Source organism: Podarcis muralis, chromosome 13 (assembly GCF_964188315.1).
Source record: "Podarcis muralis chromosome 13, rPodMur119.hap1.1, whole genome shotgun sequence".
Classification (NCBI taxonomy): domain Eukaryota; kingdom Metazoa; phylum Chordata; class Lepidosauria; order Squamata; family Lacertidae; genus Podarcis; species Podarcis muralis.
Genome location: NC_135667.1, coordinates 4758820 through 4776671, shown reverse-complemented (window position 1 = coordinate 4776671; position 17852 = coordinate 4758820). Strand labels below are relative to the sequence as shown.

The 17852-nt window shown below is 51.4% G+C and overlaps 1 protein-coding gene across 3 annotated transcripts in view; it reads right to left on the bottom strand.

Moving 5' to 3' along the window:
* The window catches only part of DNAH2 (dynein axonemal heavy chain 2), a 142709-nt gene that overhangs the window by 91636 nt on the left and 33221 nt on the right, over positions 1-17852 (bottom strand). For all 3 annotated transcript variants that reach the window (XM_028701690.2, XM_028701687.2, XM_028701689.2), the window contains exons 8-16: positions 17560-17751; positions 15987-16144; positions 12898-12985; positions 12417-12622; positions 12060-12189; positions 11290-11472; positions 4752-4966; positions 4484-4630; positions 894-1050 (exon numbers count right to left, since the gene is read on the bottom strand). In XM_028701690.2, coding sequence (XP_028557523.2) covers positions 894-1050; positions 4484-4630; positions 4752-4966; positions 11290-11472; positions 12060-12189; positions 12417-12622; positions 12898-12985; positions 15987-16144; positions 17560-17751 — 1476 coding nt within the window. The remainder of the gene's footprint in view (positions 1-893; positions 1051-4483; positions 4631-4751; positions 4967-11289; positions 11473-12059; positions 12190-12416; positions 12623-12897; positions 12986-15986; positions 16145-17559; positions 17752-17852) is intronic.

Genomic DNA, 17852 nt, shown 5'->3' with positions numbered 1-17852 from the left:
AGAGGACGTGTAGATAAGCCCCCGTTGGAAAATAAGTGTTTGCATGGCACAGTAAGTGGTGTGGAGAGCAGACAAGTCCTAAGGCAGAACAGATATTTTGGAGAAAGGAAAGCCTGCCCAGAACATCCCTAGAATTGCCCGCCAACCTTGTCCCTCAGAGGTCTGGGAAGGGAAGACCTCCTGCGGCCTGCAGGGTCCCCAGCACCCCAGGGCAGAAAGCAGCCTGACCAGGGCCATCTTAAGCATATCCGGCGCCATGGTGTAAATATCTCGCTGCTGCCACTGCCCCCCCCCCCGTTTCCCAGAGTTATAAACCTTTTTTAAGGGGGGGGGGTGGACTTTGGTCAGGCTAGTTTACATTGCGTGGTCCAATGTGCGCTCAGCGCTGCACGTAAGTAAGAGGCACCTGGATTGCAGCCCAGAAGGCCTCCTGTGCCCTCCCGCGAAGCCTCCCTCTAAGTGCCCAGCACCCCTTACCTGCCCCCATCCGGGAAAGGGCCAGCAAGCAGATCAGGTGGCTCAGCAGCTGTCCCATCCTCACTCGGTGCCAGGATTGCACAGGGCGCTTCCCTGCTCTGCTCACAAACTCCGCAGGGAGGCGCGCAAGCAGCGACGCAGCCAGAGAGGGGTGGGAGAGACATGCCTGCCCCGCCCTGTGCCCACCCCAATTGCACCCACAAGGCACCCAGGCAGCCCCAGCAGGAGGGGACGCAAAGGGGCTTCCCTGAGCCGGACGCAGCATGCTCCGATGGGTGGCTGAGAGGAGAGGAGCGGGCTGCCCCAGAGTGGGGAAGGGAGCGTGCCCTGACTCTCCTTCCCAGACACTCAGCCTGTGGCGCCCTCCAAAATCTGGCACAAAATCTGTCTGTGGGTAAGACGCCCCTGAGCCTGACCTTGCTGGCGTGCAGCCGGCATTCCGATATGAAGACGGTGCTTGCTCCTTTGAGGGACCAGAGCAGCTTCTTCAGGCCAGGCTGGATCTTCCTGTCCAGGTAGCGGATGCGTTCCCGGAAGAGGCCCCTCTCCTCCGCAGACAGCATGCTGATGATCCTGAGCACCAGGGGCGGCAGGGGGAGATGGATGAGACCCAGCCACAGAAGCAGCCCTTCCTTCCCCACCAAACCGGCCAAAAGGTTGCAAAGACCGAAGTCTTGCAGCCAAAAATACACGGCCCTAGCCCCTGATGGCTGAACAGTATTTCTGCAATCTACCCGAACACTCTTCGTTAGTGCATAATTGTCTTTGCATCTGGGGTTGGTTTTATGTGGTTCTGGACTGTGCTGTTTGTGTTACTGTAACCCACTCTGGGACCTTCAGGTATCATCCGCATCATGATGGATCCTTCCAGGTGCACCTGATTTGCCCTAAATCATTGTGATTGCAGGTCTCTGAGGCGGGACTGGCACAAATCTCTATGGACATATATCCATGTTCCCTTAAGCATGCTGTCAGCAAGAATATTATTGGCCCAAAAATGGAAACAAAAAGAACTACCAACATTAGAAGAATGGAGGATGAAATTGATGGACTACGCAGAATTAGACAAGCTAACAGGAAGGATCCAAGACCGGCGAGACCAGAGGTTTACCGAAGACTGGAGTAAATTTACTGAGTATCTGAAAAGTATTTGTGATGATGAGATTACGTTTGTAGGACTACAAGAAGTTCTGTGAGGAGTAATTTAAGAAATACAGTGGTGCCTCGCAAGACGAAAATAATCCGTTCCGCGAGTCTCTTCGTCTAGCGTTTTTTTCGTCTTGCGAAGCAACCCTATTAGCGCCTTAGCGGATTAGCGCTATTAGCGGTTTAGCGGCTTAGCGGCTATCAAAGGCTTAGCGGCTTAGCGGCTTAGAAAAGGGGGGGGGCGAAAAAAATCGCAAGACGTTTCCATCTTGTGAAGCAAGCCCATAGGGAAAATCGTCTTGCGAAGCGCATCGAAAAACGGAAAACCCTTTCGTCTAGCGGGTTTTTTGTCTTGCGAGGCATTCGTCTTGCGGGGCACCACTGTATTGTAAAAATGGAAAGGGAGAAATGATTTGCTAGAAAATGTAAAGGCAATATTAAGTTAAGAATTGCAGGAGAAATAATCAAGACGGAAGGCTATCAGAGATGCTGAAGGAAATCCAAACAAGGACATATGTATAATAATGTGTGTGGTATGTCTTAAAAAATTTCGTATGCTAAAAATTAATAAAAAATATTTTATATATATATCAAAAAAGAATGCTGTCAGAGAGCCCGGCTGCTGGATCAGACCAATGGACCCCCTAGTCCAGCTCCCCATTTCCCAGTACAGCCAACCCACAAGCAGGAGCATGAAGACAACAGACCTTCCCAACTGCTGCTCCTCAGAACCAATGTTATTCAGATATAGACTGCCCTTGAACATGGGTGTTCCACATAGCCATCACGCCTAACAGCGCTTTGACTGCTCCTTGAATTCATCTAATTCCTTTTTAAAACTGTCTGACCTGGTGGCCATCGCTACGTAATGTGAACTGGCAATCTAAACCTTTCCTTTACCTTTTACTCATAGTCTTCGCTAAGTAGAATGGCATGCACAGTTTCAGTCCCTATTTAGGGCAAACTGTCATTTATTCTTGTCTGCATTGGTGATTGTTAATAGAGAATGAGGAGGGGGTCTTTATCCCAGACTAATTAACCTGGGGGATTCGCGGGCGCGATTCTCCCCTGTGTGTATCTTAAAAGCCTCTTGCGTCTGAATGCTGATCCAAATAAAAGCCCAGCGCACAGGATGGTCTCAGGCAGCCTTCCCTGAGCTAACCGGGAGAGTTTGATGAGAAAGAAGAGGGATTGAATGCTGCCCATTTCTCTCCCGCCGCACCAGCTTGGTCTCCAATTAATTCCCAAGTGGAAAAAAAGCTAGCACAAAAGAAATGCTTACACTTGTGTCATGATAAAAATACAGCTGCCAAGACAAAGCTCGTTTCGAACAACACTTTCTCTGCAGAGAAACGCCTCCGTGTCACACTTCAAAAAGGAGACTGTGGCAAAGCAGAGGGGGGAGGGAGAGAAAGCCCCCTCCTTGCCCACCACACCTTCGGAAATCTTAGTCAGGAAGCAAACCGCTCTTCTGATCGCCTTATGAACGCGGCGACGCCATAATATGGAAGCGAGGCTGATGCCGCAGGAACCTCCTGATCAACCCCCCCCCCCGCCAACCACCCATCAGAGCATGTGGGAGTTGGGGTGGCGGGAGGAACTGAACCCTCCTGCGGCAGGAGAGGCGACAGTAGCAACACTTGGGTTCGGGGTGGGGGGCTGCAGGCATTGCTTCTGTACGTTGCCAACACAGCATCCCTTGGACCATCACTAGCTAGGCAAGGAGGAGAAGGACGGTGGGATGTCCTCTCTCCCAGGAAACAGAAGCAGGAAGAACAGGCAGTTTTCCATTGCCCAGGTGGGAGAGCTCGCCCCAGGCCTCCCAAATGACTTTTCTGTGTGCCTCGTGTTTGTTTTAGCCCCGTTCCTCCCTAAAGAGAATGGTCCAGCCAGGCCGCTGTTGCAGACTGAGGGTTTCAGAGGGAGCATGAACTGGGGGGGGGGGGATTTTTCCATGAGGATGAAGCCCCCAAGTCTGTTTTGCATAGCCCTGTCTACAAAATCAAGTGGAATCTAAAACACATACAGTGGTACCTCAGGTTAAGTACTTAATTCGTTCCAGAGGTCTGTTCTTAACCTGAAACTGTTCTTAACCTGAAGCACCACTTTAGCTAATGGGGCCTCCCGCTGCTGCCGCGCGATTTCTGTTCTCATCCTGAAACAAAGTTCTTAACCTGACGCACTATTTCTGGGTTAGTGGAGTCTGTAACCTGAAGCGTATGTAACCTGAAGCGTATGTAACCCGATGTACCACTGTATACGGATGCCATCCTCCACTGAAGGAGGATTCCTTTAGTGAGACAAGAGGAGGTGCTATGAATGGACCACAGGCTCAGCCCTGGCCTTTGAGGTCAAAGCTTCTAGGGCCTAGAGCCCCTTCTCCCCCGCCCTGCAATCCAGACACCTGGAAACATTTCCACGAAACAAAGGAACGCCGCCATCTTTGCACAGTGCCAGACCCTTTACAAATCATAACATTCAAATCCTTTCCAAAGCAATGGGGGGGGGCATTCAGATGGGCGTGGGAGGAGCGGCTAAAAGGTGCCTCTGGTTGTTAACTGCCATCCAGGCGCGTGTTAACCAGAGACTCAAAAAAGCAGCTGCCTTCTGTCCTAAGTGGCATAGCCCAGGCCACTGATTGCAGCAGGCAGGGAGGACAAATTAGCCTTGGCTGGCTGTAAGGCGAGAGGCACCAGCGTTTGTGAAAATCACCTGTTCTACTCCACAGAACTGTAGAACTGGAAGGGGCAGCAAGGGGTCATTTAGTCCAACCCCCCCAAAATGCAGGAATCGCAGCTAAATCATCTGCGAATGGCGAGGGCGGAAGCTAGCAATCGCCCTCCCAAAATGGCCAGCGTACCTGTTATAGTCCCGTGCCACCAGCAGCAGGTTCTCCCTCAGGTTGCGCAGGTCCTCCTTCCTCTCGTAAACCTCGACCACGTAGTGGGGGATCTCAAAGAGCACCCTTTCCCAGTAGTGGATTTCCACAAATAATTTCAGCAAATGCCTGGAAAGAGAAGGGACAGAGGCACAAGGGGGTGGGAGGGGTGTCCGGCCTCCCAGGACATGCCCAGGCTCCACGGTGCAAGGTCCGTCCGTCCGTCCCCCCCACCAATCAGCTGGCTCACTTGTCAAAATTGATGTCTAGCATCCCGGATTTCTCCGTGCTCAAAATGAGGAGAGGGGTGTCCAGGCGCTTCAGGCTGTCCTTGTCCAGGGTCTGGGTCCATTCGTGGAAGGTCTTCCGCTCAATCTCGTCCATGGCCTGGATGAGCAGCTGGTAGGTCTGGAAGCTCTCTTCTCCGGTCCCAATGTGGGGGATGAAGTGGGCCTTGGTGAGGCACTGCCAGGGAGGAGAGGAGAGGGCCCTGCTCAGGAGCCACGCAAGGCAGCTCCCGGGAGGCAACAGACACACCGCTTGTCCTTGCAAAGATGGCCAGCCAGGTGTGCAGGGTTAAAGTAAAAGTAAAGGGACCCCTGACCATTAGGTCCAGTCGTGGCCGACTCTGGGGTTGCGGTGCTCATCTTGCTTTACTGGCCGAGGGAGCCGGCGTACAGCTTCCGGGTCATGTGGCCAGCATGACTAAGCTGCTTCTGGCGAACCAGAGCAGCACACAGAAATGCTGTTTACCTTCCCGCTGGAGTGGTACCTATTTATCTACTTGCACTTTGACGTGCTTTCGAACTGCTAGGTTGGCAGGAGCAGGGACCAAGCAATGGGAGCTCACCCCATCGCGGGGATTCGAACCGCCGACGTTCTGATCAGCAAGTCCTAGGCTCTGTGGTTTAACCCACAGCGCCACCCGTGTGCAGGGTGAGGGACAGCTAAACTTCTCACACGCTGAAGATGCAGGCCCAGAGATTTGCCCATCCATTCTGAGCAGGAGTGGCTCTCCAACGTAAGAAGAACCCAATTGAATCAGGCCAACATCCTAGTCTAGCATCCTGTTCTCATGGGGGCCCAAAATGTGTCTGTAGGAAACTGGCAAGCGGGACCAGAACACAACAGCACTCTCCCTACATGTAATCCCTCGTACCTACAGGACCGCCTCTCCTGGTATGTCCCACAGAGGAACTTACGATCTTCAAACAAAAACATCTTGGAGGTCCCGGGCCACAGGGAGTTTTAGGCTGGCCTCAACCAGAGCCAGGGCTTTTTCGGCTGTGGCTCCGATCTGGTGGAACGCTCTGTCACAAGTGACTAGGGCCCTGCGGGACTTGACATCTTTCCGCAGGGCCTGCAAGACAAAGCTGTTCCGCCAAGCCTTTGGCCAAGGCACAGCCTGACTCCCTCCTTTGGCAATCTTCACAGAACTCTAGCCCAATGGTTGCCATCAATTTGATTTGAAGTAATTTTTTAATGAAATGATTTTAGTATGTTGTATTATTTTATTGTTGTTAGCCACCCTGAGCCTGGCCTCGGCTGGGGAGGGCAGGATATAAATAAAAAATTATTATTATTATTATTAATCCCCAGCAACTGACTGGCATTCAGAGGTATATTGCCTCCGACAGCAAAGACAGGACATAGCCACCCTGGCTAGTAGTCACCAAGAGCCTTATGCTCCATGAATTTGTCTAACCCCCTTTTAAAGCCATTCTAGCTCGTGGCCGTCGCTGCCTCCTGTGGCAGGGAGTTCCACAGTTTAACTGTGCCCACTATGCGAAGAAGCATCTGGGGCACAGGGTCTTTTCCATCACCCAAGAGGCCATCAGGGACTGATGCTCTGCCTCTCCTGTTCACTTAAAATGTTCCGGCAGATCGATGTTCTCCTAAGCACAGAAATACGGTAAGTTGGCAATCACCATTTCCCATCATAGTAAAACACAGCGTCCTGGTTCTCTACCTGTAGTCAGGCTCCCCTCTTGCACTGGAAGAGTGTATGTGACTATGCCTAACTGGGAAAGGGGCAATATTAACTTAATTATCACAGCACACGCCCTAGTCTTTGCAAGTCGGAAGGAAGGAATGCTAGCGGAGCAGCTGATGATTTTGAGGCTCACCTGCTTTTCACGCCCGCCCCCCCCTCTTTCCTTCCTCCCCCAGGATCCATCCCCCAGTCTTGAGCTCAGCTAGAACATTAGTTCGCTACTTGGGTCAACGGTGGGCACAAACGAAACGGGAAAATAAAATCCTGGTTGCCCATTAAACTCTTTCCGGTGGGTGTACTAAAGAAAACAACATATGTCACCTAGAAAAATTGGGCCAATTATTAGTGCCAAAATAAAAAATATAAAAAGCTTTTAAGAAGCTTTTGTCATTAGCAAAGCTGAATCAGGCACCACTTGTTGGTTCCCCCAGCGTGATGGTCTCCCAGCCAACGCTCAGGAAACGATGCCGTGGGCCAGGGTGTTAACGCCGATGGCCTTCAAGAAGGACCCAGCAGAGAAGGGACGGCTTGGCCTGCTTCCAAACTGGACACTGACTGGGGAACAGCCACACTTTGTTCACTCAAAGGGCACTTGCACAGCACTGCGAACAAAAATCCCCCTCTTGCCTTTCCCCTGCTCAGTGCTAATAAAATCCAACTTATTTTTTTAAACTCAGCTGCACAATTTCCCCAGGTGTTGATGACCTACTGTGTTGTTATTCTGGCTGTATAGATTGCCGTAGCCATTTCCTTCTCTATAGCCTCAGTTCTCTAGGAATCAACTCTATCACTTTAAGCCTTCCCTAATAGCATTGGCTTTATATCCGTTTTTTTCTTTCTCCCCACTCCTAAAATGCATCAGAGCAGGGGTTAGGAGTGCAGCAAAGTGGCGAGTATTGAATGCTTTCCCCGCATGCAACAGACCCCAAAGGATCGCAGCATGGGGGGGAGTTTCAATCCATGCCCTACTGAGCTGTTCCCCAAAGTTACTTACTCCCCTGGCATAAATACGGTAACCATAAGTGCCAACTCCCTAGGGCCCTGAGTGCCCGGGCACCCACAAATTTCAGTGCCAGGGCCACGCGTGCTGCATGGCACCCACAGGTCTGAGCACCCACATTGGCACTCCTGGCAGGAACAAAACCTGTTGCGGAATAATGTGTCTTCTTCTCCCCATACTTCCTTGAAACAAGGTGACCCCAAGACTGCCCTCATCTCCCTACCCAAGGACAACGGGGCTCCTGTATCAAAGGCGGCCCATTCTCTGAGCTAGAACGTTCTGTCCAGACTTGGCAAGCCTCGCCGCAAAAGCAGCAGCTGCGATCCAGTCATGTGTGAACAGATCCCTACCTGTCAGCAGCTGGGAAATCCCATGCTAAACAATACTGCAAGGGGAGCTGCGGGATCAGACGGAATCAGATCCAAAACATATGTGCTGACGCACGTATCGTTCTTCCCCCGGGACACCGTCTACCAAAAGGCATGTTCCAAACCCCTCGTTTCTGAACTTTGCTTTTTCCTTTGAATGTACATAGCCAGGAAAGTATTCCCCGGGCGCAAGTGACTGGTAAATTCCAGTAGCAGCAGTGGAGGTCGAAAAAAAGTGCAGCACAGAGGAAGTTCAAGATCAGAACAGGAAAGGGGTATAGGGGTTTTCTGGACAACCACAAGTGGACACAATGAGGCCGGTGGAAACCCATAATAGGGCCTTCTCAACAGCGGCCCCGCAGCAGCGAAACTTCATCCCTTCTGAGATTCAGCAGGCTTCCTCTGAACTTTCAGTAACACACTGAAACACTGTACAGAAGGTAAAGGTAAAGGGACTCCTGACCATTAGGTCCAGTCACGGACGACTCTGGGGTTGTGGCGCTCATCTCGCTTTATTGGCCGAGGGAGCCGGTGTACAGCTTCCGGGTCATGTGGCCAGCATGACTAAGCCGCTTCTGGCAAACCAGAGCAGCGCACGGAAACGCCGTTTACCTTCCCGCCAGAGCGGTACCTATTTATCTACTTTGACGTGCTTTCGAACTGCTAGGTTGGCAGGAGCAGGGACTGAGCAACGAGAGCTCACCCCGTCGCAGGGATTCAAACCGCCGACCTTCTGATCGGCAAGTCCTAGGCTCTGTGGTTTAACCCACAGCGCCACATGTGTCCCTACAGAAGGGAAAGCCCCTTGATAATTTGGGTTATGGGCTTTCATGACAGTCCTGGAATTTTCAGGGCGGTTGGAGACTACGAATTCCTACTCCGGTGACTGTTTTCTAATTCTGAATTGTAAATTGTTGTAACCTGTCCTGGGATCTGCTGGTAATAAATTTAATAATAACAGATCAGGGCTGGTATATTGGTAAATCAGGGCTGGTATATTGGGGTCTGGAGGAGTTCATTGTTATAGGTGTTGGCACAGTCATGAAATGGACATTTTGTATGCTTTGTGTGGTATCCTGTACAGGTTTTTAAAATCCTGTTTTATATATTGTAAACTGCTTTGTGATACCTTTTCTCAAAAAGTGGATCATGGGTTATATTCAACTGGTTTTTACTCAGAGCAGGCCCACTGAAATTAGTGGTCATGGCTAACTATGGACCATTAATTTCAGTGGGTCTACCCTGAGCAAAAGTTAGTTGAATGCAGCCCTGCAAGTCCAATCAATCAATCAATCAATTCAAGAGCCTATCAGGGCCAAGGATTTCCTGCAAAATGGCAGGGGAAGGTGGGCTGAGTTGAGCAGGAGCTCAGCTTCCAGACTGGCCCAGTTGCTTGAAGTATCTGCTTCCACACCCACAGTCCTGAGTTCTAATTCTGCAGCACCCAGTCAGGAGGGCTGGAAACTTACTTTGTGAAAAGAAGACTGCAAGAAACCCGAGCCTTTGTGGGGTGCAAATCAGGTTTTGAGTTGATGTGTTCAGTGACAACAGTGACGTAGCGTGGGTTGCCAGCTGCGGGCCACATGGAGGGTGGAGTGGGAGCGAGGGCAACGGACTGGGTGGGTGGGCATGTGCATTCCACTGCCTAATGGCATCCGCGTCACCCAGGAGATCGCAGCCCCAGAGGTGGCTTCACTTTTTCCTTGCCTGACCTCAGCAGGTTTCTAGACAGCCTTCTCCAGCCTGGAGCCCTCCAGATGTTTTGGACTACAGCTTCCATCACACAACCTGTGTTGGCTTGGGGTTAACAGGGGTTGTGGTCCAAAACATCTGGAGGGCAGCTGGCTGGGGAGAGCTGCTCTAGAACGGAAAGAGAAAGAGAGACAGAAATCAGTAAGGGCTCCCAAAGCAAACTCTGCTTCCCAGCCTTGCTAGACCTCCCGTATTCTGCCGCCAGACTTATTGGTTATTCACCCGTCCCGCTGGGCTTCTTCCCTCCCACCCAGGCCACAAACGCCCCCGCCCGTGTGCCTTTGTCTTCGTGCCCAGTTGCCTGATGACCCCCATCTCAGCTTGCAACTTGGCCCGCAGCACTTGAGAAATCAGGCAATCCCAGTGGGAAGCCTTGAGCCCTGGCCGTCCGCAGGCTTCTTGCCACACAGCATAGCAAAACCGTTTGCATCCCACACACCCTGGGCCTGAGAAACGCTGAGAAAGAGAGAGAGAGAGAGAGAGAGAGAGAGAGAGAGAGAGAGAGAGAATATGAAAGTGCCTGTTTCCTCTGCCTGCCAAGAGCAGCGTTCAGGGACTGGCACACCTCGCCATTACACAACAAACATCAGAAGCAGGGCAGGGGAGCGCCGGGGTCCAGGCGTTTGCCAGCTAATATCAACATAAAGGGAAGGCTCCTGGCAGGGGAGAAGCCGGTTTTGGACAGGGAGGTTCAGAAGGGAGCTGATCTACCGGCAGCTTTCCTTTACATCCTAACGCGGATTTTGGCAATTTCAATTTTCAAGTGTGCACAGAGCGAAGAGCCGGGTGGGGGGAGGTTTGATTGATGGTGGAAAAGCCGTTTTGTTTCTACCCAACGTATAATTAAACCTGTCAGATGGAACTCAGAGACGGAGGATGTTATTGAGGTAAATAGCTGAGAAATAGACAAAAAAAAATTGATGAGGTTGCTTGATGAATAAAGAACAGCCGCCGCGACCATGCCAAGGGCCCGTTGTTTTGCTGACCTGCAGATAGCTGCCCCCGCCAAAAAATAATCTTAGAAGGGCTGGAGAGGAATACCTTCCCACCCTCTGCCCAAGCAAAACAAGACTAATGTGAAGGAGACGTGCATTACTGTAGGACAGGACAGTCTCTAAATCACTGAGCATTGTTTCACTAGTGCAGGACAGAATACCAAGGTGGATATCCTGCGGATACCGTATGCCCTGGCTCCACCCAACAAAGCCAAGAGCCAGGATCAGGGGGAGGGCTAGCCTCTGCCAGGTCTGAACTTTGCCTGGTACCCTGGCCAGGGGAAAGGAGCAAAATGGTAAAGGAGCAAAGCTAACCTAACAGGAACAGGAGAATGACTCACAACCGCGGGAGCAAAAGCTGTGATTCCTGCAGGCCCCTGTGGGTCCCTTCCAACCCTGCAGTTCTATGTAAACAGTTCTGACCGAGGCAGAGCAGGAAAATGAAGTGACCAGCATGTCTGATGAAATCCTGGTGGGCCTGGAGATAGCATGCTAATCCACTCCTGTCCCGCTGACTCCTGCTCACACGAAACAGAACAGGCTGCACAGCACGCAAAGCCAGGTCCACTACCTGCTCCTCAGCAGCTGATGCCCAAGGCGGACGTTTCACTCTGCCTAATGGGGGGACCAGCCCTGCTGGCCACTGTGGCCTATTGCAGTCCTTAGAGCAAGAGCCTTACATTCATGGGTTTCTCAATGCGCCGTCGCAGAGCGCGCATCCAGTGCACCAGGCCCGAGTAATGGCACATGTGTGGCGGCAGGAAAGGGGTCCTCTTGCTCAACTCCTTGTTGACCAGGGAGAGCTCTCTGTTGAACAGCATGAAGATGTCAACTGTCTTCTTGTCGAAGGTGCGCTTGATGGCCTGGACAGAGAAAAGAGGTCTGGTGGGATGCCCTTTCCACAATGAGAAGCCACCGACCCTCGCCCCGCTGGAATGAACCACCTTCCGAGGTCCTCCTGAAGCTCTTGAGATGCTGGTCATATTGGGAGCCAGCAGCCAACCGGCCTAACCGTTGGCTCCTATTGTACCAGCTAGGTCACAGAAGGCTGAACTCTGTCGAAGGTGATACCTGCTCAAGCTCTACTTTCATGCCACAGAGATGTTCAAGCCCACTGTGAGCAAAGAGGCCCACACTCAGAGTTGCTTGTAAGAGCCAGGATCAGTCAAAAGGAGGCCCAACGAGTCCAGCATCCAGCTTTCACAGGGGGCAACCAGATGCCCCCCAAGGGAAACCCACAAGTAGGAATGAGCTCAGTAGGTGTCTCCCCACTTGAGCTCGCCAACAACTGGTGTTCAGAGGTGTGCCACCTCCCCCACTGGAGGCCGCCATGGCTAGTAGCCATTGATAGTCTTATCCCATTGATAGCTCGATGCTCCCTTCCTCCTTCCAGCTCCACAGAGCTCAGCCCTGCCTCAGATTCAGCCGGAGGGCCCGTCGCTAGCAGTACCTCTCGCGATGACAAGTGATGGAAGATGTCCTGGATCTCCACACCACGCTCCACGTCCTTCACCGTCTCAAAGGCGGAGGTGATCAGGTTCTGGGTCATCACCTCCAGGTCCTTGATGCCAGCACGGAAGCTGATGCCCCCAAGGATTCACAGAGAGAAGGGAGAGGACGTTGGAAAGAGAAGGTAGAGTGCAGTGCCCTGACTGGGAGCAGCAGGCTCTGCCTCAGAAGATGCTGTGCTTGCCTTCCCAGCACCCTCTGCTCCCTCCCTCTTTCTGTACACTGAATGAAGGACCCAGGGGAAGACTTGTCTCCTGCCAGCCCCCCCAGCTCAAGGGCAGCCAGGGGGATCTCTCACCGGTTGAAGTCCTCATGCCAAGAGGTGTTCTTCACATCCAGGATTCCTCCCTTCACATTGCGGAGCTGGCCGAGGTACTTGTTGAAGGTCTCCTCGATCTCCAGCAGGCTCCTGGTCATCTGGGGCCCACGCTGGCCAAAGAAGCAGGGCAGCGGGGTCTGCTTGCCGTCTTCCCAGCGCGCAAAGTGCTGCTGGCTCTCGCAGACCTATTGGGCAGACATAAAATCCCTAACCCAAACGTACCGCTCCACACGGACATTTCTCTGCCCTCCAGGGGAAGGCTATAGCCTGTGGAGATCCCCAGTCAGGCGACCTGATGGTTCGGGCAGATCCCAAATCACAAGGGCCGAGTGTGCCCTGCGAAAGACCCAGCCCAGTTATCAAAGCCGCGTGCACCCACAGATCTTTCCAAATGGGGAAAGCAACAGGGGACACATCAGAGAATGAGTTTCTGAGACCAGAACTTCTGCTTCCCACGTACCTCCAGGAGGTCCTTGCAACGCTGGACAAAGGCATCGACCTGGGCAAAGATGCTGGTCTGGTCCAGTACCCAGCCCTTCCCAGAAAGCCTGTGGGAGGAGTCGCATAGTTAGGAGAGGAGATGACTTTTGTCATGTTTAGGGGCAAGGGGTCCAGCCTAAGGGGCTGCCCATACAAGTAGGGGGCATACAGGGTTCAGAAACTGGATGAGGGTGTATCCAGTGACCATACAGATCCGGGGGGAAACACAAAAAGCAACAGAACCTCTCCCAAGACAGAGTCCAAGCGTATTGGGAAAGAACACAGAAGCTGAAAGATAGCCAGCCAGTCACCCCCTGTTTGTCTTTCTCTCTCCCCCGCCCCTTCCCACCCACCCCCGCAGGCAGGAGGGTTCTGGAGAAATCATCTAATCAAAGAGCTCTGGGAACATATGAGATCCTCGCCCCAGGAGCACGGCTTGAGTGCCTAATCCAGGCCTGGCCATGCCTGCCTTGCATCAGAGCCGCTCGCATGTTAAACGTCTTTATATCTTTTACGATATTGATCCAGCCCCACTAATTTGAATTTGAAGCAGACAAGTAACACTTAGACTTAATTGTCAAGGACCAGGCACCCACTTAAGCCTGACATCCCTAATCATAATGATAGATTATGTTGCATTATTTCTGAAGTACAGCCAGGAGAATCGGGGAACAGGAGAGACAGACAGGGCCAGAACGGAAGCCGGAGAAGGCAGGGATCAGCTGACCCAGGGATCCGGGTGAGGGGCAAGCAGGGGGCCTTACTAAGCCGCCCCGCACGGCTCTCCTCTCGCTGCAGCTCAAACAATATCCACTCGACAGACACGGAGCAGACTGGTTCTCCACAGGTCCAGGCGAGTGGCAGGGAAGCAGCCACTGAAGGATAGGCGAGAGCAGCCTAGGCAGCCTGTGTGGCTGCTTGGAGAACATGGGGGCCATTGCAGAAGGAAATAAGAGACACAGTCAATAAGAGCATAAAAAGAGCCTGCTGGATCCAAGAAGTTCAGCATCCTCACAGTGGCCAACCAGATGCAAGCAGGACAAGAGCTACTCTCCCCTCTTGCGGTTTCTAGCGACTGGCGTTCAGAAGCATCACTGACGAAGAGCACAGCCGTTGCGACTAGGAGCCACTGAAAGCCCGCACCTCCATGAACTTGTTGAATCCTCTTTTAAAGGATTGGGGGCTATGACTGCCTCCTGCGGGATCAGATGGGGGTGGGGACAGTACGAAATTGCTTAAAGGAAGAGCTGGAAATGGCTTGGGAAGGGCCCTGTGGCGTGAACACACATTGCTTTTCTCCAACTGTTGTAGCCTCGGGTCCAATTTTTTGAGCAACAGTACACGAAACCTTCCAGAGAGCCTTCCACAGAGAGCCAGTGTGGTGTAGTGGTTAAGAGCAATAGTCTCGTAATCTGGGGAACCGGGTTCGCGTCTCTGCTCCTCCACATGCACCAGTGGGTTGTCCTCGAGCCAGTGTGGTGTAGTGGTTAAGAGCAGCGGACTCGTAATCTGATGAACCGGGTTCGATTCCCCACTTCTCCACATGCAGCTGCTGGGTGACCTTGGGCCAGTCACACTTCTCTGAAGTCTCTCAGCCCCACTCACCTCACAGAGTGTTTGTTGTGGGGGAGGATGGGAAAGGAGAATGTTAGCCGCTTTGAGACTTCTTAGGGTAGTGATAAAGCGGGATATCCAAACTCTTCTTCTTCTTCTTCTTCTTCTTCTTCTTCTTCTTCTTCTTCTTCTTCTTCCAACCCACTGAACGCTGGTGTATGCAGGGGTGAGTGCAAGAAGCTGATCCCATTTGCAAACTGCTTTCAGCTCTGCCTATTGTCAAGGGAAGCTGCCTTTTCCTGAGTCAGACCACTGGTTCATCTAGCTCAGAATCATCTACACAGCTCTCCAGGGATTCGGACAGTTAATCTCTCCAAGTCCTAACTGGAGATGCCGGGGATTCAACCTAGGACCAAAGCAGGTGCTATAAGCCCTGGGACATGGGCCTTCCCTTTCTTTCATGGCTCCTCAGCTCCATGCTGCGGAAAGGCAGGGGACCCTGCCCAACCTTAGCTCTCCCCAGGCCTCCTGTCCCTAGAACGGACACAGCCAATGCTAGGAGGTCATCTGACACAGCAAGAAGACCAATAGAGCCAGAGCATGGAGGAAATCGGCTGAGGGTATCTTTCAGGCAAGAAGGAGGGCAATGCAGAACGACTGAAAGCGGTCCATGAGGCACAGGACTTCCGGGGGAGGAACTTGGCGGACTGAACACCTTCTGTCAGCAGGTTGCTGGTGGAGATTATTACATGGTGATTGATGAGAACCAGACATACATTTGGCTATCAAATTCACTCTAGAGATAAGAGTGAACAGGAGATTAACCTCTGGTGCTCTGAAAAAGCTGTGTTCTACGTCAAGAGACCAAGAAGCTGTCAGTTCCTAGGAACATGGACAGGGTTAAATGACTTATGAGCAGAGGAACAAACATCTTGCGCAAAGCCACATAAAAGCCCTAATGGGCATAGGGTCTGCAAAACCCTCCCTTTCTCTAATTATATCTGAGATGGTTATAATTTATGACTGAGAGAGGTTTCTCTGTCTGCCGGTGGAAATTTACATCTGGTGGGCAAGCTACTTTCTGGGTTTAAAAAGAGTCAATCATTAAACCACTAAAGGCAGAAGAAAAAGCATGCTGAAATTGTTTGAGCCAAGGAAGTTTTAAATGATCAAGGGAGTGTTAAGAACTTTTATTTTATTTTTAATTCTCTGTTTTCAGAACCAAAGTGTTGCCTTGAAATCAAAAGTAACATTGCCACTCCATGCCTCCTTTGTGGGAAAGCAATGTGTTTTGAAAAGAGATAATGTTGTGAAGAATTTAAGGTGGAGACAGGAAATGTAATGAGACTGAATTGCTAGTAAGATAAAGGACATTCGGTCTTGCAAATACACCGCTGGACATTCCAGTGACCGTTGGCATCCTTCAGCAAATGTTCCAGGTCAGCAGCCTGACACGGGATATGGCAGCCCATCTGTTCCCAGGCCAACACCCACTGCCAGCCCAAGGCCTCTTACTTGTTGTGCATATGAGCAGCGTGCTGGTAGCTGTCCTTCCAAGAGGACATGCATGAGATGCAGCCATGAAGAGTCTGCCGGGTAGAGTTGATGTAGCCCTCAAAGAGCCGGTCCAGGGAGATGTCTTTGCAGCACATCTGGATAATTTTGTTGCTCATCTAGGGAGAAGTCAGGAGAGGCCACTTCAGCACCACCTCCAAGTTAATCCTTAGGATCACAAACATCTAACCTGTGGCTGGACTCCATCACTCGTTGGCTCCAGTCCACATGACCAATGGTCAGGAATGATAATTGTAGTCCAACAACAACAATTGGAAAGTCACAGATTAGCTACCACTGTTTTAAAGGTAAAGGGACCCCTGACCATTAGGTCCAGTCGTGGCCGACTCTGGGGATGCGGCGCTCATCTCGCTTAACTGGCTGAGGGAGCCAGCATACAGCTTCTGGGTCATGTGGCCAGCATGACTAAGCCACTTCTGGTGAACCAGTGCACCGCACGGAAACGCCATTTACCTTCCCGCCGGAGCGGTACCTATTTATCTACTTGCACTGGCGTGCTTTTGAACTGTTAGGCTGGCAGGAGCAGGGACCGAGCAACGGGAGCTCACCCCGTCACTGGGATTTGAACCACTGACCTTCTGATCAGCAAGCCCTAGGCTCTGTGGTTTAACCCACAGCACCACCCGCGTCCCTACCACTGTTTTAGACAGACCTTAAAAAACAACTAATATTGCCCAATGTTCCCATATGGCAATTTTCCTCTCCTATATGTTACCAAGCATGCCCATGTCCCTTATCATGTGTTACATGCTAACTCATGTGTCTACACATGACAACACAGAGATATGATTTTTGAGATCTTTTATCCAGAGTCATTTGATTTTATTTGAAAGCATTTATATTTCAAATATCTCTCGAACAGTCATGGCACATTTCAGGAAGTTGCACCGCACCCCAGGTAATTACTTCAGTTACCTGGCGGTCAGGGAAGGTAATAAGCAGAGCCAGAGAACTGGGTTTGAAAGAAGAGATGTTCATCATTCCCAACACCAGAACGGCATTAAGGAATAAAACAGAAGATAGGCTTATAGGCAAAATTGTACAAGGCTTAACCATCCTACTCTTGCCTGGACCAAGAGGATATGCTTAGCTTGCTTCTAGGATAGAGACAGGCAGACAAGCAGCCTGAAGGGGAGAGCTTGCTTAGACATACCAGGGAAACTCAGATGCAAAGGATTTGGGCCACACAAGAGCAAAAAGATAGTGAGGTTTGGGATATGGAGAAGAATGGAAGGAACAAAACTTTGATGACCACCAGTTCCAAGGCGAGGAGAAGGAGAGACGGCGAAGGGTTTTGGGTCAGGGCTGTGGAGCAGGTCAGAGCAGCTGGGCATAAATTCCTGTGTGGCTTAGCCTCCCTCAGAAGCCCAGACAGACTTTTGCTATCTATAAACATTTATGTTGTTATTTTATGCCAGATTTTACAGCTTGCTTTGGACGTTATTTGCACCAGTAAAACCTGTTTAGAAGGAAGGAAATGGTCCAGGATCGAAGAGAGAAATGCAGTCCTCACCTTTCTGAACAGTGCTGTGATTCTCTCTCGGGTGTTGTAGTACGGGGAGTTGACCCACACAATTCGGACGAGGCTGATGAGGTGAGGCAACTTTTCGGGGATGTTTTGGGGGCGAAGGGTGGACAGCTCCTGGAACGGTTCTTTCAGGATGGAGAGGAATCGGAGGTTTGACTGGGCCTGCTCTGATCCATCCTGCAAAGCAACCACAGAGCAATAAAGAAGGACTGAGGCAGGATCCGTGCCCACACAGACACGGCTCAACCTCCTCCTGAACCCTTCCCATGAAGGAGAGG